A 24039-nucleotide genomic window follows, 5' to 3' on the forward strand; every position below is an offset into this window, starting at 1 on the left:
GTGCTATAACCTTCAAAAATAATAAGTCTTATGTATTTTTTTCTTTTCTTTTCTTTCTTTGCCATGATTAATAAGCTGTGACTGTGATACTTGAGCTACTTCTTAGGGAGTTTGGGATAAGCTTCAGAGCTTTATTGTATTTCCTTAAGCCTTGGTCTTAGGAATCAGCTATCATAACCAGAGGACAGCTGGAGGAAATCTGCCCAACCTTCTCAGATCCACGTGTTCTTTATTTTTCCACACAAGTATACGTTTGATTTCCACTTAGAGGGGGTATTTTGCTTGAAAAATGGGAGGGAAACATTCACATTCGAGCTAAAGTGTAAGCCATTAATTTTGAATAACCAAGGGAAAGAATTTCTACTTTTTTTCTATTTTGCATTATAATAGCAGCTCAACTAATGCATATATAATTTTCTTTCCCTTTTGCTTGTCATGCACTGCCAACATGGATTTCTACAAAGGCTCAGGTTGGTGTTGCAATCTGTTTTGATCTTTACTGTTTTCATTTAGTGAAAAGAAGCTTTGATGTTTTCTTTCACAAATCAGCTTTTTTTCTCTTTGTAAATCCGGATCAAAACATTGTTCACACATGAAGAAAATAATCCTCCCATAGGAGAGTTAGTTATGTATATGTTGCTGTTGAATGAATTCCTTTACATCAGCAAAGTGACTATTTCAGAAATCCAGAGACGGATTTATATCTTCTTAAATTGGCCATGCCTGGCTTATTTTATGATATAAAGAAAACAATGCTCTGAGATTTTAGAATCAGCAGAATATACCAGACTGGAAAGGTTTCTGATATTAACCTTCTACTTTCAGAGTAATATTAGATGGCATTGTGCATGATCTCTGTAGCTCCAGACCTAGTATTGAGAATTCCATATGCAGCCTCCTATCAAGATGCTGGTTCTAGGACCACCAAATTCTTAACAAATAGTCTTCAGAATATCGGTAGCTTTCTCTCTCTCAATCTCTGTCTCTTCTTGTTTTTTAAAGGTGTTCATCTTTTTTCAAGATTACATCAATACCTCATATAAATCTCAGGTTCTTTACTTTTATAGTTTTAATAAATCCACATGCTATTTCTGTCCACCACAATTTTATTTGAAATATTGTTGGTCATATAATGAACAAAAACATCAGTGATAAAAAAAAAAAAATCAGTAATATTTTCAGAGCTGCCTGTATAGTAGACTAAAGTAATGTTTATGATGCCTTAGGGACCAGGAGCTAAGTGCAGCTAAGGTGAGTTTGTCAGTCACAGGAGAATCCAGATTTTTTTCATGTGCAAAGTTTTACAAGGACTAAGGAAAAATAAACTGGCTAAGTAGTTTGGATTCCATGTACTGGGGAGGGTATAAAATGTGCAACTCCAGACCTACCCAGTCTTTTGTTGATTGGGGGCTAGGTAGCCAATCCAAAGACTTTTATGGTGTCATAACTCCCGTTGTGGCTAAGCTTCGTCTAAATGCTCAAATGTCATGGGGATATAATATAAACCATGGGGAATATAGTCAATAATATTGTATTAACTTTGTATGGTGACTTATGGTAACTAGACTTATTGCTGTGGTTATTTAGAAATATATATAGACATTGAATCACTACGTTGTACACCTGAAACTAGTATAATACTATATGCTAGTTATACTTCAATTTTTTTAAAATGCTCAAAAGGAAAGTCTAGGGGATGAGATGTCCATAGGGGTTTTGAAAAACTCTGATGTATTCCTGGAAAGTAAAAGGCCATGCACAAGCATGGGGCAGTGCACATATTTAGGAAAGCCCTGGCAAGACCCTCTCTACTCAGGCTAACCTTGAGTCTCTGTGCAAGCAGAAAGTGAGGACAAAGGTGAAGCTGTAAATAACCTAGCTGAGTGTTGAATGTGTGCCCCAACACATAGAGCCCCTCAGCAAAGACTAGAAGATTTATTGGTGCCAGCCATTAAAGGGAATCTCTGTCAGCCAGAAACATCATTAGACATGACAAACAGCACAGACTTCTCATAATTACTTCAAAGAAGTTACTAAACAAACAAACAGTAGCAATAATAAATAGCAACGGCAGCAAACACTAGAGAGAGGGGGAAATCTGGTCTCCAAAGTTGCCATATTATGTTATTTTAAGTGTTCAGTTTTCAGCAAAAAATGTGAGACATGAAAAGGAAAAAGTATGGTCCATACAGAGCAAGCAGGCAATAGAAACTGTTTCTGAGGAGGCTGAGAAGTCGGTCTTATTAGACAAAGATTTTGAATTGGTTCTTTTAATTAAATATATTTAAGGAAATAAAGGAAGGTACAAGCATGATGTCAAACTAAATAGAGAATATCAGTAACAAAATAGAAATTATAAGGAAGAATCAAGTAGATAATCTGAAGTTTAAAAGTACAAAAACTGAAATTAAACAATTAACTAGAGGGACCAAACAGTATATCTGGGCAGGTGGAAAAAAAGAATCATTTAATTGGAAGATATGTCAATTGAGATTATCCAGTCTGAAGAAAAGAAAAATAAAATAATGAAGGGACATGTATAGAGCCTCAGAAATCTGTGAGACTTTAACAAGCATACAGACATATGCATGATGGGAGTCCCAGGGCAAGAGGAAAGATGAAACAGAAAGAATTTGTAAAGAAATAAGGGTCAAAACTTCCTAAACTTGGTGAAAAAAACATTAATCTACACATTCAAAAACTCAACAAGCTCCAGGTAGGATAAAGTCAAAGAGATCTACACATAGATACGTCATAATAAAAACTGTCAAACCCAAAGAGAATCTTGAAACAACAAGAGAGAAGTGACTCATCATATTCACGTGATCATCAATATCAGGATTAACAGCTAAGTTCTCATCAGATACCATTAAGGCCAGAAGGCAGTGGCAAGACATATTCAACATTTTGGAGGGGAAGAAAAGATTCAGCCAGCAATTCCATATCCAGTAGTCATTCTTCAAAAATGAAGGAAAACTTTAAAAACTCCCAAATAAACTAAAGCAGAAAGAATTCATTGCTAGCAGACTGGCCCTACACAAAATGCTAAAGGGAGTACTTCATGTCACAATGAAAGGACACTAGACAGTAATTCAATTCTACATGAAGAAATAAAGAGTACTGGTAAAGGTAAAGGAAAACTATATAAGTACAAAACACTGTAGCCAGTAATATTGGAATATACATTTTTCTCAATTACACATTCTTCAGGATAGGCTTATGTTAGGGCACATAACAGTCTCAGTAAATTTAAGTGGATTGAAATCATACAAAGTGTGCAAGGGGATCAGAATAGCCAAAATGATCTTAGAACAAAGTTTGAGAACTGTTCACATTTTCAAAACTTACTACAAAGCTACAATAATTAACAGTATATTGTGTTATACATAAGGACAGGCCTATAGATCAATGGAATAGAACCAAGAATCTGGAAATAAACCACACATTTATGATAGTTGATTTTTTTGTGGGGGGAGAGTCCCTAAAGTTTTATAGCTATCACTTCAGAATGTTTTATCACAGTTACTGATATTTATATTCAGGACATATTTAAGTGTGTATATATTTTTTAACGTGGATGTTATATAATATATTTTTCTGCGACTATTTTTTCATTCAACAGTATACCTTGGACATTTTTTATGCCAGAAAATATAGATCTGTCACATCTTTTAAAATAATCATATTGTATACTAAACATATACCATGATATGATAGTTCATTTTTGATGAAGATGTTGCATTAGTGTCCTATTGCTGCTATAAGAAACTACCACAAAGTTAGTGATAAAATTTAAAACAACATAAATTATCTTACAGTGCAGGAGGTGAAAAGTCCAAAATAAGTCTCCCAGGTGTCAGCAGGACTAGTTCCTACTGGGAGCTCCAAGGGATATTCTGTTTCTTTCCTCTTCCAGTTTCTAGAGGCTACTGGTATTCATGGCTATGTCAGTCTAACCACTGCTTCATTTTCATGTCACCCTCTGTATTGGACCGTTCTGTGATTCTCTTATAAGGACCCTTTTAATTACATCTTGACCACCTCATAATCCAGGATTATCTCTCTATCACAAGATACTTAACCACATCTGCAGAGTCCCTTTTGCTATATAAAGTAACTTTCACTAGCCTCAGGGACTAGGACATGGTGAAGCTATTGTTCAGCATAACACAGATGTCAGTGTAATTTAATGAAGAGAAAATAGTCTTTTCAACAAATGGTGCTTCGACAGCTGGATATCCACATGCAGAGAATGAATCTGTACTACTCTCACAGCACATACAAAAATTAACTCAAAATAGATCAAAGACCAAATGTAAGAGCTAAAACTCTTAAACGAAAACACCAGTATAAATCTTCGTAATCTTAGATCAGGCAGTGGATACCTGAAGTTCAAGCAACCAAAGGGGAAAAAAAGGTAATTTGAATTTCAACAAAATTAAAAACTTGTGCAATTCAAAGGATGTAATCGAGAAAGTGCAAACACATCCCACAGAGCAGGAGAAAATATTTGGAAATCATATATTTTATAAGGATCTAGTATCCAGGATATATAAAGAAATCTTATGACTCAAAAATAAGAAGACAACCTAGTTAATCGATGGGCACAGGACTTGAATAGACATTTCTGCAAAGAAGGTATACAAATAACCAGTAAGCACACGAAAACATGCTCAAATGCTGAACATCAGTATTCATTAGGGAAGTATGAAATGAAACCGCAGTGAGATGGCACTTCACACCCACTAAGATGCCTATAATCAAAAAACTGATAATATTTTCTCCCATTCTGAGGGTTGTCTTTTCGTCTTGTTTATGGTTTCCTTTGCTGTGCAAAAGCTTTTAAGTTTCATTAGGTCCCATTTGTTTATTTTTGTTTTTATTTCCATTTCTCTAGGAGATGGGTCAAAAAGGATCTTGCTGTGATTTATGTCATAGAGTGTTCTGCCTATGTTTTCCTCTAAGAGTTTGATAGTGTCTGGCCTTACATTTAGGTCTTAAGAGAACTGAAAATATATATCCACACAGATACTTGTACACGAATGTCCGTAGCAGCATTATTCATAAGAGCCAAAAGATGGAAACAACACAAATGTTAATCAACTTGAAGAATGAATAAACAAATCTGGTATATCCATAAAATTGAATGTTATTCATTCATAAACAATAATGAAATACTTATTCATGCTATGACATGGATGAACTTTGAAAAAATTATGCTAAGTCAAAGTAAAAAGACACAAAAGCCCATGTATTATGATTTCATTTACATGAAATGTCCAAATAGGCCAATCCATATAGAGGCAAAAAGCAGATGAGTGGTTGGTTGCCAGGGGGACGGGGAAGGAGAGAATGGGTAGTGACTGCTAACAGATAAAGGGTTTCTTTCTGAGATGAATAAAATAGTATAGTTAGAGATAATGATGATGGTTGCACAACTTTGTAAATATATTAAAAATGGAATTGTATACTTTAAAAGAGTGAATTTTATGGGATATAAATTATATATCATTTTTTTAATAAAGAAGGAAAGTAGTAGGTGACAAGTCAAATTGGACCCATGGACATAATTTTCCAACACCAACACAAGAGAAAAGAATTTGTGTGCTCTTTGTCCAGTGTCTAAGGAGATTCTGGGTTTTACACAGTAGAAAATCAGTAAAGGTCTGGTGAATTAAAGCATTAGCAAAAAAAGTAAGTACAAGAGGTCTGCTTACAACTATTAAAAGCTCCATCTGTTAAAAGATCCTTAACTGTTGTTATCACATGACATTTATCTTTAATGAAGAATAATTTTCATGATATTCATACTCTTTTCTTTCTATTCCTAATCAATACCTTAATCTCTATCTTGTATGTAGTAACTGATCCCTAAATTGTTAATAGTTTTAAATTAAAACTTTCAGCATAGGGCACTTTTTATGTCTCAGCTATAAAATTGGAGACTTTTCCTTTTTTTTTTTTTTTTTTTTTTTTTTTTTTTTGTGGTATGCGGGCCTTCCTCTGTTGTGGCCTCTCCCGTTGCGGAGCACAGGCTCCGGACGCGCAGGCTCAGCGGCCATGGCTCACGGGCCCAGCCGCTCCGCGGCATGTGGGATCTTCCCATACTGGGGCGCGAACCCGGTTCCCCTGCATCGGCAGGCGGACGCGCAACCACTGCGCCACCAGGGAAGCCCTTTTTTTTTTTTTTTGAGACTTTTCCTTTTTAGAAGGAATCATTTCGTGCTCAAGAAAAATGTCAAAAATTGATGTGACTATGGAATTATAGTCTTTTGTATCTTTATCAGAAATAATAATATGTCTAGAATGATCCAGGTTGTTTTGCTGTCTTAGCTGTTACTGATTGGGCATCTCTTTTTCTCTTTAATATATTAGGTGATGTGGAGGATGAGGAAGGATAAAAATCCAAGACATCTGTCTCTTTCAATATGTCACATCTCCCAAGTTTTGAGGGTGCAGTGTTAATAACTATTCAAAGTTAATTAGGTTAATGTAGATGAGAGTGCAGGTGTATTTTTGATGAAGAAAATAATGCAGTTGGAATAGATGATCATACAGTTTACTTCCAGCTCCAAAATTTCTTCAACTCCATGCCTCAAGTGCTAATCTTACTCAAAACAAACATTACTTCATATAGTGAACTCTCTCAAACTTTCTAAAGCTCATATACCATTACTGTACTTCTCTTGAGAATAAGTATTAATGTCAGGTTATGAAGAGAAAAGCTAGACCCCAAGAGACCCTTAAGTGAGCTGCCAGGAATCAGTGGCAGAACCTGAATCATAACCCCTTTCTCATGGCTCTCTTCATACTCCTCTGCTCACTAGACCACAGATAATCCTTAACACAGTATAAAGGATCGCGTCACCCATCACTGAAATGAAGCCACCCCTGAAGAGGAACTCATTATCAACTTAAGAGGATCCACCCAAGGAATCCAATAATGGAGGACAGGAATCCAATCCAAGTAAAGTACTTGATGCTGCCCATCTCCTAAATTGCTCTAAGAATGCCATGTCATCAATCCAAAGCAGTGTGGTTCCTGCTAAGGAAGACTATTTTAACAGACCTACTCACACACACACACACCAAGTGAGATGCCAGCTCAGATCTAGAACCATAAGCCCTATACTTCCTAGCATTCAGTTCAACATGCATTTATCTTGAGACTGTTATGGGCCCTGCACATGTCAGATGCTAAGTGCAACGTAAGAGATGTGCAAGAGATGGTCCCTGCCTTCAGAGAGATCCAGTGGTCACTGTGAGCCTGACTCCCTCGTACCAGCAGGGTCTACTTTTAGTTCGCAGACATGTTGTGTCCTGGACGCCTTGAATATTACCTGCCTTCAGAGAAAGAAAAAGTCCTTTTAGGAGCTTGTATTTTTAATAATTAATTCAAGGCATCCATGATTGGGATGGGGAAGTGGGGTTACACTGTCCAATTACTATCATCTTTATTCAGAGAAATCAAAAATGAAATCAGAGACGAGAGAATTTTGAAATAATAAAATCTAAGAAATATAAATCTCTGAATTCATTTGGATATCTGCTTTGAAATATTGGCACCAGAGTACAGTTACAAGCAATTAGATTTGAATAATTGATACATAATACTAATGTTCCTGTAAAGTTAATTACAAAGAGGGCACAACTTTTAACTCCAGGTCATACCAGCATCATGGTTTGGTCTATGTATATTTTTTAGGAACATGCTTAGGAGAATATTTCTGTAGTCATTTGTTCATATTTATACCAATATATATCTATTGAGTACAGAGTATAACCCAGGGACACAGTGTATTAGTTCTCTTATTTGGGGGGTGGAGGTGGAGGAAGGATTGTTTATAGAAAATATGGTATCTGGAAATCTTAGTTCTCAGTAAATGTCTCAGAAAAGCTGTCACTGGTTGCACACATGCTGTGTATTCATGTTTTAGTTTTTTATTGAGTCCAGGTTTGTAGAAAATTGCCCACTTTATGTAAATGGGTTAATTGATCATCCTGTAACACATTTTAAGAACTTCTTTGTCAAGTTTTTCAAATAACCTGTGTTTTGCAAGTACCCAGTAACAGGCTCATCATTTATGTTGTATATAGTGATATTTCCTTGTTAGACATGACTTCTACTTTACCATCAGCTGTCTTTCCTTTGGTCAAAACAAAATTTACTAAAATGGAGGTCAGGAGCAGGTCTGCCTTAAACTAGCATTTTCCTTCAGCAATCATCTTCTGGTTTTATCTTGTGAAGGGCCTAAAAGGTCTGTATCAGTCTTTGTCTCTTCTTCACTTTCTGCCTCAGGGGAAGCCTGTTTCCAACAAAATACTCTTTATTCCGTAAAGAAGCAGCTTTCAATTAGTCCCTAATAAGAGTCTTCAGCTGATGAAATTAGGGTGGAAATCAGAGCCAAGATCACAATTTATCACCATGTAAGTGAATGGCAGGGATTCCATTAGCCAATCAATCTCGCCTCTCATTTCTGCAAAGGTCAGGCCGTGCCATCCTTGGTTATAAAACATCACTGTGGCTCTGTTTCACTTTAACTTTGTCTTAGACACCTCAGGTTTGTTATGGAAGGACTCACACTAAGAGTTCATATTTTAAAAAGCCATTTTGTGCTGTGCCTGGCCTTGTATTTTAACTGGGAGAACTGTTAGGGCACAGTGCAGCCTTAGAACTGTTTCCTCATGCATTTATCTGCAGAAGAAAAAGACTACTTTGTGTGTGTATGTGACACATAATATCTTTGTGCAAAAAGTCTCTTTATAATATTTTTTATTTTCTTTCTTTTTTGCCCCAAACTATATGAAAATAATAATTATCTGTTTTTTTCTTGGGTGAAAAATACACTCTTCTCCTCTCCTGCCTTTTGTGATAGCGGGAGCATTTAGAAATTAGCCAAATTAGGAATGAAGTTTGCAGACTAGAATTCTTATCTCTTTCCTTCTACTAGGTAGAATAAAGGCCATTTTTGATGGCTCCTTCCTTTGTTCTGTTCTCTCTAACTCCCTGATAGACTTTGGAGTAAGTGATAGATGAGAACGAATGCATTTTAGAGTAGGAAAGATTTGTTTGTTGCAATGATTAAGAGACGGTAACATGGTGGGCCCAGAGTTCCACTGCATGATAGGAAACATGTGAAAAGTCGTTTCTTGCCAATTTGGGGCTTTCCTTTTGGACTTGGTCCTAGAAGCCAGTTTTATGCTTGCCTACTGTGAATATTAGGAAGTTCTGAGCAAACCTCCCAAAGACTAGATTGCTTTTCAGGTCACACATGGTCTCAGATTTAGCCCAACTAAGCCAAGATAAGATGAAATAAGATGTTAAAAGTATTATGAAGAAGTTTTCTTGGCAAACCTCCAAGCTTCTGCCTCTCTGCTCATTAGCAATACCCCCTGGAATTCAAGGCACTGGGGAAGCTGATGCCTTGTCTTCTTTCTTCCAATTCTGCTGGTAAAAAAGGAAACTTTAATGCGTCACTGGGTTCTGGAATACGCTAATCTTAAATGAGTTCACAAAGTAGCATTAAGGTTTTACTTGTCTCTTTCATTTTCACCACCAAATCTTGGTATCTCTTCTTCCTTGTTATGTTGGAAGCTTTGTGAAAATAGTAGATATAATGATTATTTTTTCATAACCGTAACCTCATATTGGGACCACTTCAACTTTCTCAGTGCTCTCACACATTCCCATCTCATCTTCCTCTCATTTAAGATGACTTACGTGTCCCAAACTTCATTTGGAATATCTCTCTTGATATAAATCTCAGAAGTGTTAGTGGCGCATGCCCATTATCTACCAATTAACTTCTACCTCATCAAATTTCCCATTTTCTTACCTCAGGTGGCTGCAGTGTTCAAGCTTCATCCTGTATGTATCAGGGCCTTGTATATAGTTTATGAGAATAAGATTTAGATTTTGGTTTGTTTGCTTGACTGACGAATCTCTCATCTGAAGTAGGTCATAGTAGATTAATCCCAACTAGGGCTACCCATCCTTGTCCATTTGTATCTGATAGTTCAGCCACACAAACATAGGATTTCTTTGCCTAAGGAATGTGCAACTTAGATCATACTGCTTCTTTCCACAAATACATTTTTTGTAACTCAAATTACATTGATTTCCTAGGCATGCTCCAATAGGCTTCTTACATTCGAGTGCAGAGACAGTTGCCTGTATTCTAGAGTAAGGATAGCATGATGCTCTCAACTACTGAGAATGAGTGAGAGCTATACAAGACCCTCTCCCAGCAAAGGAAGGTAACAGTTTTCCCCAAAGCCTTCACTTGTGTGGGACACTTACACAATGAGTTGCAAGTCTCGGGCTTAAATCCCTTCTCCTCCCTTTCTTGATAAACCTCGAACAATACCATATACCTTTCTGACTTATCCTTTGGGCATCTGTTTGTGAGAACTGAGATCTGCTAATCTCTGCTTTAGCACTGCCTTATACCTATAACTTGTAAAACTTTTGTTAGCTGCCAGAAGCCAAAGTAGTCTCTGTTTCAGACTCTCTTTTGTATTGCAACAGAGAAAGAAAGTTTTCCTTTCTCACCTGATTTCTGGTGGTCATATTCTGGACCCAGACTTACTTTGTCTGTATCTGTCTCTCTATCTATCTATCTAATCTGTGCACTAGACCCCTAGACAGCATCTTATAGATGCTAAGAGCAGAAAGGTTCTTTCACTGGTCAGGTTTCCATGGTACAATCCAACCCCCTCTGAGACATGTAACTCTTTTTAATTTTATGGTGGTAAGAACACTTAACATAAGATAGCCCTACTACCCCCTTAACAGATTTTAAGTGGATAGTACAGTATTGTTATCCATAGGCAGTACTGTAGAGCAGATCTCCAGAACTTTTCATGTGAAACTTTATGCCCATTGATTAGCAATTCCCTGTTTTTCCCTCCCTGCGGCCCTTGACAACCACCATCCTATTCTTTGCTTCAGTGAGTTTGACATCTGATATACGTCATATGTGTATATTCATATACTATTTATCCTTATGCGATTGGCTTATTTTACATAGTATCCTCAAGATCCATCCATAACCTATTTTCTGAAGGGTTACGTGTTCACCTCTTCCAAAGTTTTCTGGAAGTATCAATCATAGCTGGCATGGGATTGCTTTTGGGTTTTTTTGGTTCTTTTTTTTTTTTTCCACCTCAGCTTGACTGATAACTGCAATCTGCTCTATGAAAATCCAAAGGGCCACTGTGACAGTAGTCCCTGGTGTACTGTGAGCAATCTACAAAATTCCATCTGTTCTCATATCACAGCATGGCAGTGGGCAGCATCTCCCAGGGGACTGGAGAAGGCAATCCAGACTCTGGAGTGAGTTTCCCTCTCTCATTCTATTGGTTATGATTGTTTACACTGCTGTGGTACAGAGAGTGGGCTTTATAGTTAAGCTTGCCCCAAGTTGCCTGTGTCAGTATGCTCCGCCAGTTCTGTATCACCTACCAGGCACAGAGGGATTCTGCTTAGCGCTCGTGTGTGCGCGCACACACACTTCACTGTAGAATATCCTGTGCTTTATGGGATCTGCACAACGACAACTTTTGTTGCTGATGTCCCTTACCACGTAGTCCACTTTAAGACCATGGTTCATTTTTGTAGTTGCTTAAATGTCACAAATAAGAAATGTAAATCTGCCAAAGGAGAAGTATAATGCTATGCAGTAAAAAAAACTAAGGCATTTCTGCTTATTCACCATTATAAATAATCTACATGGCATCAGCACAAATTACTGAGCTTAACCATGGCCTTTTGGATGAGGGCTTTGTGGTTCTCCTCTTTTAAATACCCTCTGTAATGGGTGGCCCGTTTGTGACATCCTTGAATGGGAAGGAAACATGGGGAAGGGGAAGAAGTACATGCATGGATTGAGGCCACATTTACTCAATCTCAGTACCCAGCTCCCCCATCTCCCATCCCTTCACTCCCTGCCATGGGCGGAGGAAAATAAGACTATGCGGATGGTAGAGACAGTTTAGCTGTGCATGGGTGTTGGTCTTGATAATGAGGACCCTCTGCTTAAAAGGTCAGCAGTGATATTCAGACCAGAGGGAAGGGCTTAAGTGTTATAGACCACTGGAAAATAAAAAGTAAAGAATCTGGAGGTTAGAACTTCTCAGGAAAATTTTATTTCAATATTCACTTTTAGAAAGAGGGCTGCTCTATATAATATCTTATCAAAATATAAACAATTTAGGGTATAGCCTCCTTTTCAGTTTATTTATTCTCTTCTTTACATGTAAAGGCAGTGGTTCCCTGAGTGTTTGATACGAGGAGCTTGTGCTCTTAGTTAGCCTGGGTTGAGAAAATTCCTAATGAGTGATATCAAATTCAGCAGTTCCTTCAAATGAAATTAAAACTTTAAAATCACATTCCCTGTCTTCATTTGACAAGTGGTGGGACTAACGTTGATGAGATTATATTATTCATTGAGACTACAGACAAGCTTTGGAATGAGAATGCATTCACGGGCCCCTTGCAACAATGCAACAGTTCTCCGGGTTTGCAAGCTTGGAAACCACTATTCTTAGGAGATAGGGAATGAAACTACCATGGTCAGTATTTTAATAAACTTCCCATTGGCTTTAAAGTTCAACACTTTGTCAATAAATCTTGCAAATAAAACTCATTCAGCATTATTAAGTTCATTTTTAGATTTTTTAACATCAAAATTGAAAAGAAAATATATAATGCATGTTTTAAACCAATGGGGAGGGCATCCTGTGTGGCGCAGTGGTTAAGAATCCGACTGCCAATGCAGGGAACATGGGTTCCAGCCCTGGTCCGGGAAGATCCTGCTTGCCGCGGAGCGACTAAGCCCGTGTGCCACAACTACTGATCCTGCACTCTAGAGCCCGTGAGCCACAACTACTGAGCCTGTGTGCCACAACTACTAAAGCCCATGTGCCTAGAGCCCATGCTCTGCAACAAGAGAAGCCACCACAATGAGAAGCCCCTGCTTGCTGCAACGAAGGCCCAACGCAGCCAAAAAATTAACTAACTAACTAAATAAATAAATAAATAAAACCAATGGTGAATCTTACATACCAGGGATGATGGTAAGCTCAGAGAATTCTCAGGAAGCTAAGGAGGTAGTGTGGGAAAACATCTGGGAAGAGGAGGTTAGCCAGGGCCTCAGACTTGAACGTCTGGGCTAAAACTGACAGTTACCCACATCCTATATTATGGATCACCAGGCTCCAGATCTCCAGAAAATCCTGACTCCAGGTGCTTCCCTTCTGAGCAACTCATAGCACAAAATGACAGGCATAATGATTTTCCCACAGATACAAATTTAAAACCATTCGTGGAATATTGTTTTAACCCATCATCTTCACACAAAGAGTTGCAACCATTGAAAAGACACAGGCATAATCTTGCTTTAAATTTGCAAGTTTTCGGAGACATTTTTTGGGTTTTTGAAATTGTGAAAAGAGATTCCATACCTAAAGACTAGGAATGAATTGCTTAGGCAATATTATTTTCTACATAAAGTAATATGCATCATTTACTGTATAGACGTCTTTGAATATTCAGCTCTTGGTTTTCCTTTTTCAAGAATTTATAAATGTTAGCATTATCTTCATCATTGAAAAGATATTGACTGGCTCTCGAAGCATGGTGATGTGCTTGTACAAGCTAAACAGGGAGAGCCTGTGAACTCTTGGCATCACTAGGGTGGGATTCTTAAATAATCTCAGTTTAAGCACCAGCCTTGTCATTTATAAGCCATAAATGACTAACTTAGCTTCTTCAAACTTCAGTTATTTTTACCTGTAAATAGGGATCACACCAACATTTTCTAACTCAAATAATTGTGATGATCAAGACCTAAAACATGGAATGTTTTGTATAAGCCATAAAGATCCACAGAGTGTTATTGTGTTACCATTGATGACCAAGGACTAGTGATGGATGGGCTCATTGTAAAGCATGCAGCTGCAGTTGCATTAGGACTGAACTTTTTAGCATTGCATATACACACTACATTGTACACAAACAAATTATAAATGCATGATGAACAAAAATGGAACCAAAAGATTATTTGTGTAAATGTGATAATTTCCAGCCAGTCAGACAAGTCGTACTGGAGGAGAGCATAACTTCACGGCTGATTGAATAAGAAAAGGGACAGAATTTGGTAAGTTGAAGGAAGGTGTAGCCTAGAGGACCCTTCTGAAAGGAAAGCGTAAGCCCTGGAGGAAGAACGAAAGTATAGACCAGCAGAAAAGGACTAGCAGGGAAGTTCTTTGAATTTAGGGATGAGAATCGTAGACCTAATCAGCGGCAAATTTGTGCACTTTTGGCTGAGAACTCACAACCTTTTGCGGGAGAAGGAAGCCCGTAGTGCTTTACCGATCTTACCACTCCTAGAGACCATTTCCTCTCACATTCCAATGAGACAGACCCTGGCTCTGACTTGCAGGAATCTCTAGTCCCAATTGGACCTTTGAACTCATGTTCAAGTTCCAAGTAGCACAGTGCCCAGCATGGAGGTCTCAAGCCTGAAGTTTTCTACCTGGGTCTTGACTGGCAGCTTCACTGGAGCAAAAATTTATTCTATAGAAAATTGGAGGCCATGACTTTTCCTTTCTTTCTTTTTTTTTTTTTTTTTTAATTTTGGTTGTTGTTGGATTATTTGCTTTATTTGAGCCCTTGAACCCTAAGACTCTGATGTACAATAATGATACCTGCCGAACCCCAGTGAGACCCTGCTTCCAAGTTTGTACCAGTCAGTACATAGGTGGAGAGTAATTTCAGAAAACAGTCCTTAATTAAATTGAGCAGTTACAGTGAGCAAAGGCTTATTTAATATATATTAAAAGACTGACTAAATGAATGACTTTATGGTATGACTCTGGAAGTACAAAATTATAAAAACACAATTCCCTTCTTTTTCAAAAATAAGGTGACCATATGTGTGTGGGTTTATCTCTGGGCTTTCTATCCTGTTCCATTGATCTATATTTCTGTCTTTGTGCCAGTACCATACTGTCTTGATTACTGGAGCTTTGTAGTATAATCTGAAGTCAGGGAGCCTGATTCCTCCAGCTCTGTTTTTCTTTCTCAAGATTGCTTTGGCTATTTGGGGTCTTTTGTGTTTCCATACAAATTGTTTGATAGGGATTGCATTGAATCTGTAGATTGCTTTGGGTAGTCTAGTCATTTTCACAATGTTGTTTCTTCCAGTCCAAGAACATGGTATATCTCTCCGTTTGTATCATCTTTAATTTCTTTTATCAGTGTCTTACAGTTTTCTGCATACAGGTCTTTTGTCTCCTTAGGTAGATTTATTCCTAGGTATTGTTTTTCTTGCAATGGTAAATGGGAGTGTTTCCTTAATTTCTCTTGGAAGTTATGGAAACCTAAGTTGATGTTATAAAATTTTATTTCCTTGGGTCTGTAGCAATACACCCCTTCCCCCATCTGGTGTCATAGGGATGTCTGGCTGGTCCAGCTGCCCACTCTCTCTAATATACATCGATCAGGATTGCACACACGTACTGCAATCCATTGGTAGTGGCTGCCTGGCCTTCAGTGTAGGAAAAGATGCTGTAAAAGAACACTATACGTGACTAGTAATGTCTGCCATGGGCACAGGCATGAAGAGTGAAATTAGAACTCTCCCTAACACCATACACAAAAATAAACTCAAAATGGATTAAAGAACTAAATGTAAAGCCAGACATCATAAAACTCTTAGAGGAAAACATAGGTAGAATACTCTATGACATAAATCACAGCAAGATCCTTTTTGACCCACCTTCTAGAGAAATGGAAATAAAAACAAAAATAAACAAATGGGACCTAATGAAACTTAAAAGCTTTTGCACAGCAAAGGAAACCATAAATAAGACAAAAAGACAACCCTCAGAATGGGATTAAATATTTGCAAATGAAGAAACTGACCAAGGATTAATCTCCAAAATTTATAAGTAGCTCATGCAGCTCAATATCAAAAAAAACAAAAAACCCAATCCAAAAATGGGCAGAAGACCTAAATAGACATTTCTCCAAAGAAGATATACAGATTGCCAACAAACACATGAAAGGATACTCAACATCACTAATCATTAGAGAAATGCAAATCAAAACTACAATGAGGTATCACCTCACACCCGTCAGAATGGCCATCATCAAAAAATCTACAAACATGGAAGCAACCTAAGTGTCCATTGACAAATGAATGGATAAAGAAGATGTGGCACATATATACAATGGAATATTACTCAACCATAAAAAGAAACGAAACTGAGATATTTGTAGTGAGGCGGATGGACCTAGAGACTGTCATACAGAGTGAAGTAAGTCAGAAAGAGAAAAACAAATATCGTATGCTAAAACATATATATGGAATCAAAAAAAATGATTCTGAAGAAACCTAGTAGCAAGACAGGAATAAAGATGCAGATGTAGAGAATGGACTTGAGGACACGGGGAGGGGGAAGGGTAAGCTGGGACGAAGTGAGAGAGTGGCATGGACTTATATATACTACCAAGTGTAAAATAGATAAATAGCTAGTGGGAAGCAGCCACATAGCACAGGGAGATCTGCTCAGTGCTTTGTGACCACCTAGACAGGTGGGAGGGAGAGGCAAGAGGGAGGAGATATGGGGATATATGTATATGTATAGCTGATTCACTTTGTTATAAAGCAGAAACTAACACACCATTGTAAAGCAATTATACTCCAATAAAGATGTTAAAAAACAAAACAAAACACAATTCCCCAATAAAGAAGTAATAAATAGGAGTCATTACCAGGAGAAAGAAATGTTACTTCTCTCAGAGGATTTAGATTTTTCAGTGGCATTTCTTAGCATCGGTGGCCCTGTTAAACCCTGTTATTTTCTTCCTAATTTGTGCCATTTAGAAATGATTTTCATTTAACTTTCCCATGGCTCATTTATCTCCTTCAGAACATTTCCGCATGATTCCCTGATAAAGTCCATGCTTTAACACATTTCCATTATGAAACTATAATAAGCACCAACCAAATACCAATATGAAATAGCCAGAACATAAAGGACTGACATGAGAAGAAATTGGGCATTTGGATAGTAAATTTTTATTCTTGACGGCCTGCTGCCTTTTTGCCTCTTGTGGGTGTTTTTGATCCTCTAGGTAAGATTCCTTGCCTGATGAACAAGGTTTCTAAACAAACAACTCTCAGAATTCTTTAGGGACAGCCTTTCTTTCCCATAACAAAAATCGTCAGGCAGCACCTTTTGCTAATGTAATGACGGCTATTCTTCACCAAAGCCCCATAATGGAAAGAAAAGAGTTTCATTTTTGTTCCCTCTTATTGTCTTTTGAGCTTTATAAAACACTCCTTATACATTCCATTTATGTGCCTGTTTTCTCTAGAAAATTAAGTGAGGGTCATTTAGCAATCTGTGCCCCTTCAAAAATTAGTTTCAATTCAACAAATACTGATTGGGCATCACCCCCTCCTCCGAATGTTTTACAAAATGCAGACATCGTAGAAGCATAGTCCCTGCCTTCCTAAGACTCACAAGTTTTGTTCAGGTAGTCATATAAACAAACACTGATAGTCCGGGTCTGACTTTGGTTAAAACCAGAAGCGTATTTATGAGTAGAGGGTTCAAATTGTGTTTCTCTTGGCATATTCTTTCAGTATGATTTACAGTACAAAGGAGACATTAAGACTAAAGTTAGAAAAAAATCTCAAGTTGATGAGAGAATAGGAGACACATAGAGAGGAGTCAAGGTAAGGACTTCATTGAATGTGTTTGCTCCCCAAGCTCTACACAGTGTGGCCCTAATTGCCACCACTGGCCCAGCCTTGCACATGGCACCTGACATTATAATCCGGCTACAAATCTGCTTAAAACTGAAACTCTCACTGAGTACCAAAGATTTGCTAACTGGAGTCATGGGAAAGGCCTTGTGGAAGTGGTGGGATTCACTTGGACTTTGAATGAAGGTAGGGATTTGTCAGCCAGAAGTGACAGTATAAGCAATATTAAAATGGCAGAAACATTGGGAAAAAAAATCAGATAAATCCATGTGATGGAGAATCTTCTTCAGGAGGTCCCGTTTTTACACCATTATTCAAGAAGGTGGATCAACATCTCCCTACACAGACCTGCGCCCTACCTTCCAATAGGTTGGCGATGAGGTTAGAGACTCTGCTACAGATGTAGATCACTGGAGCATAGAGAATAAAAACAGTAAACCAATACATGACCAGGTGTTCAAATGTGTATATCAAAGGTACATGCAACTAAACAGTTTTTCATTTTCCATCTGACCTTGGGGGGCTTTATACTGGAGGGAGGGTGAAGGTGTAAGCTCTGCTTAGTATTGAGAGCTTTAGAAAAATATGTCTGCCTCAGAGTCTATCCTATCCACTTGCTCTCAGATTCATGCATGAGCTGTGGGAAAAATTACTTTTTAAATTAATTTCTTCATCTCCCCCATTTGTGCAAAGTGCTTTAGCAGACTTTCTTCTATCTCGTAGGAAAGCCAAAAAGCTTTCTTTAAATTGTCTGATACATATTGAAGAGTTTATAGAACAAACCTGTAACTTCAGTGACAGCTTAATTTCCATGGTGAAGCTGGGTCAGCTAAACCCTGAACTGTCATCAGCTTAGTTCTCTGGTGTCTCTTAGATTTGGGTCACATCTTTTTATTTTTATAGATTTTTTTCTCTTACCTCTATGAGTTTTAGGGGGCAGACTTTTTTCCTTTCCAAGTTATTACTTCCTTATTCTAATGTAGGCACTGCTTCTGACCCTTTCATTCCATTCTTGTCAGCATTCACAGCATGAAATGTGATTCTTTTATTACTTAATTCCTTCCTTTCCTCACACCCATTTCCACTTCTTTTTTCCCATCTCCTTTCATTTTGCCCTCACATATTTTTCACTTTGCGGTTTCCCTTATTGTTGTATGCTCTACATGAGAGAGCCAAATCGAACCCCACAGTTAAAAATAGTTTCTGACATTATTTGTGATTCCTAAGATGTAGTCTCGCCAATAACCTTTTCTCATCTGATTTCCATCTCACATGCTGACAGTGCTCCAATCTTGTTTTCTGGTTATCCCATTACATAGTGCTTTCCCTTGCATTTAGTGGAAACTTGCAAGTAATGGTTCTGTTTGGATAGCACAGCCTAGTCATCGTGTACAATTTTATGGAATTGGAAAGGCATGGGGCTTAAGTTCTTGTTTAAAAGGAAAAGCACTAATTATTTTGGTAATAGGTTGAATCACTACTCATCAGCATGCTACACTAGAGCCATCTTTGTGATCTAGAGTAACACATCATATGACACAACAATTTTTTTTTCTTACCAAGGGAGAACGCTGCGTTCACTATTGAGGAGTAATGCCTTTTAAATTCAGTCTTGAAGAGGCAAACTCAATTGACCACCCAATGGTATAAAATTTCAGGAGAAAATCATCACAAATAAATGCATAGGAAGTAACCTAAGAATTCATTGACTATATTTATTGTTTCTACTATAAATCTATATATATTCACAGTCAGTAATCATGCACAGCCTCTAACGTGTGTTTGTCTTGTGTATGTGTGTGTCTGTGTGTTTTAGCTATGCTCTGAAAACATCCCACACATCGCTAAATTCATATAAAGCCACAATGCCCAGAGGCTAAATGATTGCCTGTTAGCATTGATCATTTGGGAACATAAAAAGAAATTTCTGGTGCAAATAATACCACTTTCCTTTTGCATTCTAAGAACCTTATATTCAAGAGTAAATTTGCCTTACCTCTATTTGTGTCAATTGACATTGTAAAGTACATCTGAGAATACAGTGTACCATATAATTGAGAGCTGGACCATCTTAATAGATGCTGTGTGAGCTCTTTGAGGAAATGAAAAGGTAATGGAATTCCTGTTCTTGGCGGTAGGTAACGACTGTCCTTTGTTCTCTTCTGCAAAGGCATGCCATCATATTCTAGTTGATTTCCCCTGTATGTTTCTTTAGGTAAGTCAGTAATTTCAGAGAAGCCAAATATATCTTGCTTTTGGGGAACGCAGTTTGGCTATTGGGGCCAGAATGTAGTTCTTGGGTTCTGTTCAGCCGACTTTACTAAAAGATAGGCTATTTTTCCATAAGTTGGATAGTGCCACATAATTTTCTTTTCCTTTCCTGTTCTTGACAGGTACACGAGGCAGTCCCGTGTTACAGTGAGTGCAATCAGTATTCCTGGGTTGTAGAACATTGGTCTCCATGCAAAATCCACAATGAGCTGAGGTCCCTGCGCTGTGGAGGAGGAATGCAATCTAGGAAAATCAGGTGTGTGGAAATGGAGACACTGGGGAAATGTGGCAGTGGAATTTATATATTTTTATAAAAACAACAGTGTTGCTTATCCAAGTACACTCTGATTTTTCACACAGTATCCTCTGGCTTTTGGTCATCTTTAAGTATCCCTGGAAGTATATGTGCCTTGAGCTGCCATGTATATTGTGGGATTCCGTCTGCGTTGCAGCCACAATCCTTAACATTTCCTGCAAATGATATCAGTGGAAAAACCAACTGCATGGAGCACGCCCACATCCCTGCAGTGATACATGGCCATCACTGCTAACAAATTAGGTGATTCTGACTGTGATGCCATGTCTCTCCTTTGCTCTGTGTTAGTAAAATTGATGGGCATTATCTTAATTTTGGATGTCAGTACATTGAAAGGTCAATTTAAGGCCTTTAATAATTTCTACTATTAGCCTTGGAAACTAATATGAGAATACCTATGAACAGTAGTGATATATTTTAATATAAAAAGAACACAGCTCTGAAAGAATCTAGTGAATGCTCAGTTATTTACTGAGGGAGTTTGTTTAACATTTTTGTTTGGTAAATATAGCAGTGGTGCAAAGGAAACAGTTGGCCTGAGTTCATCGAAAAAGTCTATTTAGAAATGATTTGGGAAGAAAGAAGGATAATTTTATTACCAACTGAGGAAAATAGCAATAAATATTAGAGAATGAATAAGCAAAGGCCAAAATATTAATCGTAAACGATGATTTAGTATGTAAAATCAAGAAGAAAACCCAGGGTGGTCAACTATTCAGTTGCATGAGCATAGTGTATCATTTTGCTAGATTTAGGAAGCTCCATTTGAAGTGGACACACGGTGCCCAACGCAGGTAACTCCCTATCAAGTTATCTATGAAGTCGGTTGCCAAGGCAGAGCCTACTCCTATGTGTTTATTGTTATTCAACACCAGGGAACTTACCTGATTCAGTAATTCAATACCCACCAATTCTGAGTCTTACCTAGTCCCAGTGTTGCAAAATCACTGGTAAGCATGATGGAAGAAATAGCTGCTAGCACAATTACAGAGGTGCTCCTGGTCGCCAACCCAGGCAAAGGGCTGATAGACAAATTGTCTTTCCTTCCCTTTGTTCACTGCCTGTTCCCCTGGGGGTTAGTTGCTCAGGCTGCCAAACTTGGGCGTCTACCTCTTTTTCTTCAAAATCTGTGTCTCTTACGCCCTATTTTCTCATGGCTTTGAGAAATGATTGACCAGGCTAGCTTATCAAGTAATATGTGTAAATGAGTACTCTCATCCCAGCCCGGCCTCTTAGCAGTATTAAAGCAAAGTCTCAGGAGAGAAAGGAAAGCTTTAAGAGAATAAATTGCTAGTGGCAGAATTGTGGCAGGTTGACTGAGGAAAAACACACTTGAACAAGAGGGCCTTTAAGCCATACCTCTCAGCTCAAATGGATGAAGCCTGATATAATAAAAATAACACAACTACTAGATATGTGTTATGGGCTGAATTGTGTCCCACCCCTCCCCCGACCCAAATCTATGTATTGAAGTCCTAACCCGCAGTACCTCAAAATGTGGCTGTATTTGGAGACAGGGTCTTTAAAGAGGTAATTAATGTTAAATGAGATCATTGGGGCAGGCTCTAATCCAATCTGACTGATGTCCTTATAAGAAGAGGAGATTAGGACATAGATACACACAGAGGAAAAAACCATGTGAAAATACAGGTAGAAGGTGGCTATCTACAAGTCAAAGGAGAGAGCCCTCAGAAGAAACCAACCCTGTCAGCACCTTGATCTCAGACTTTCAGCCTCAAGCCTTACATGTATGGTGTTTAAGCCACCCAGTCTGTGATATTTTGTTATGGCAGCCCTAGCTAACTAATGCAAACTCACTATGTTACATACTTCATATATATGTGAAGCAGGTTTTCCAGACATCTTGCATTCCAAACCATTATTGGCCTTAATAAAATGGTGTTATAATGAATGAGACAGTTTATCCGTTTATCTTTCGTGAAACCTCCAAACTAGAGGACATCTTCATGGTTCATACATGACAGCAATCATTTATGAATTCAAAAAATATTTATGAATATTTGCCTTCTATGTATCAGGCACTGGGGATACAAAAGTGAACAAAACAAGTTACTGTCCTCAAAGATCTAGAGCAGCAGAGAAAAAAATAAATGCATAAAATACTATATAATGGAATGTCTTTGCTATGAAATGCCAAAAAGAAAAATAAAATTGGATTGGTGTGATGGAGGCTACTATTTTGGAGAGGCTGGTCAGCAAAATATTTAAGCAGAGACCTGAAAAATGTGAGAGACTTGAATGAATGCAAAGATCTATATTAAGAGAATTCCAAGGGGAAGGAGTTCCAAAGCAGGAACCTTCTTGGCTTGTTATAACAAGATGAATTACCCATGTCCCATATGGCTGGTGCCAGTACTCAAATTGTGTAGTCTTCTAAAATAAGGTTAAAGTATATTTTTCTAACAGCATCATGAAGCTATGGGAGGTTTGAGACAGAGTGAATGACATGCTCTTACGTACGTTTGAAAAGGACCTTGCTAGATGGAGTATAGAGAAGGAATTTTGGGGTGTGTAAGCAGCAGCAGGGATGAAGGTTTGAATGACATCCCAGCATTCCAGGTGAGAGAGGCTGATGGTTAGATGGGCTTTGTACTAGTGAAGGTGGTGAGATGGTCACATTTGGACTGTATCTGGAAGGTACAGATGCCAGGATTTGCTTATAAAGTGATTGTAGAATGTGGAAGAAAGAGAAGTATCAAAGATGATGGCTAGGTTTTAGGGCCTGAGCGATCATGAGAATGGTGGCGCCATTTGTTGAGATGAGAAATATTAGAAGCAAATTTGAGCGAGAAAATCAAAAGCTAGCTTTTGAACACAATAAATGTGAGATATTAGCTTTCCAACTGAGAAGGCTTGGAGTGACAGATTGGAGTTCAGAGAGTAATGGGGGTATAAATTAGGTGTCAGCTATAAATCTGGTATATATTGATAAGAAAGAAAGAAATTGCACCCTGGAGAATGCAGATATTCATAGATTAGAGCAAAGGGAAAGATCTTACAAATGAGACTGGGAAAGAGCCAGTCAACTAGAAGGAAAACCAAGAAAATGGGAAGACGAGAGTTTTTCAAAAAAGAAAGAATAATCAGTTGTTTCAAATGGTTCTGAGAAGTTTATTAAGATAAGAATTGGCTATTGAGTTTGGCAAAGGGGAGTCCGTTGATGATCTTGATATGAGTTTTCTCTGGAATGATAATAAAAGTGTGATTAAAGTAAGTCCAAGAGGTAATAATGGAGGAAGAGGAGAGAGGGCGTGGAGATAGCAAATATAGACATGCTTTAAAGCAGTTTTGTAATGAGCCTGAGTGGAAATGAAGGTGATGATCAAAGGGAGATATGGCAAGGAAATTGATGATGCAGGATATGTAACTACAGGGGCATTTTCCTTTGGGAACACCTTCAATTTCAGTCTTCTTAAGTCTTTACTCTTGTGCTTGTCAGGACCCCTAGAAGACTCTCTTCTTAAATCACATGTGAAATAGATAATTCTAGCAACCAGTATTTGGGAAACCCAATGAAAAAAGGCTGATGTGGTAGACAGAATGATGGCTCCCAAAGATATCCACATTCTAACCCCTGAAATCTGTGAATATGTTACCTTAAATAGCAAAAGATTCTTCACAGATGTCATTAAGTTAAAGATCTTGAGATGG

The 24039-nt window shown here is 37.9% G+C and overlaps 1 protein-coding gene across 1 annotated transcript in view; it reads left to right on the plus strand.

Annotated features, from left to right (window-relative positions):
• The window catches only part of THSD7B (thrombospondin type 1 domain containing 7B), a 773362-nt gene that overhangs the window by 652460 nt on the left and 96863 nt on the right, over positions 1 to 24039 (plus strand). The window contains exon 15 of the mRNA XM_024122279.2: positions 20174 to 20307. Within this exon, the coding sequence (XP_023978047.1) occupies positions 20174 to 20307 (134 nt within the window). The remainder of the gene's footprint in view (positions 1 to 20173; positions 20308 to 24039) is intronic.

Source organism: Physeter macrocephalus, chromosome 2 (assembly GCF_002837175.3).
Source record: "Physeter macrocephalus isolate SW-GA chromosome 2, ASM283717v5, whole genome shotgun sequence".
NCBI lineage: Eukaryota > Metazoa > Chordata > Mammalia > Artiodactyla > Physeteridae > Physeter > Physeter macrocephalus.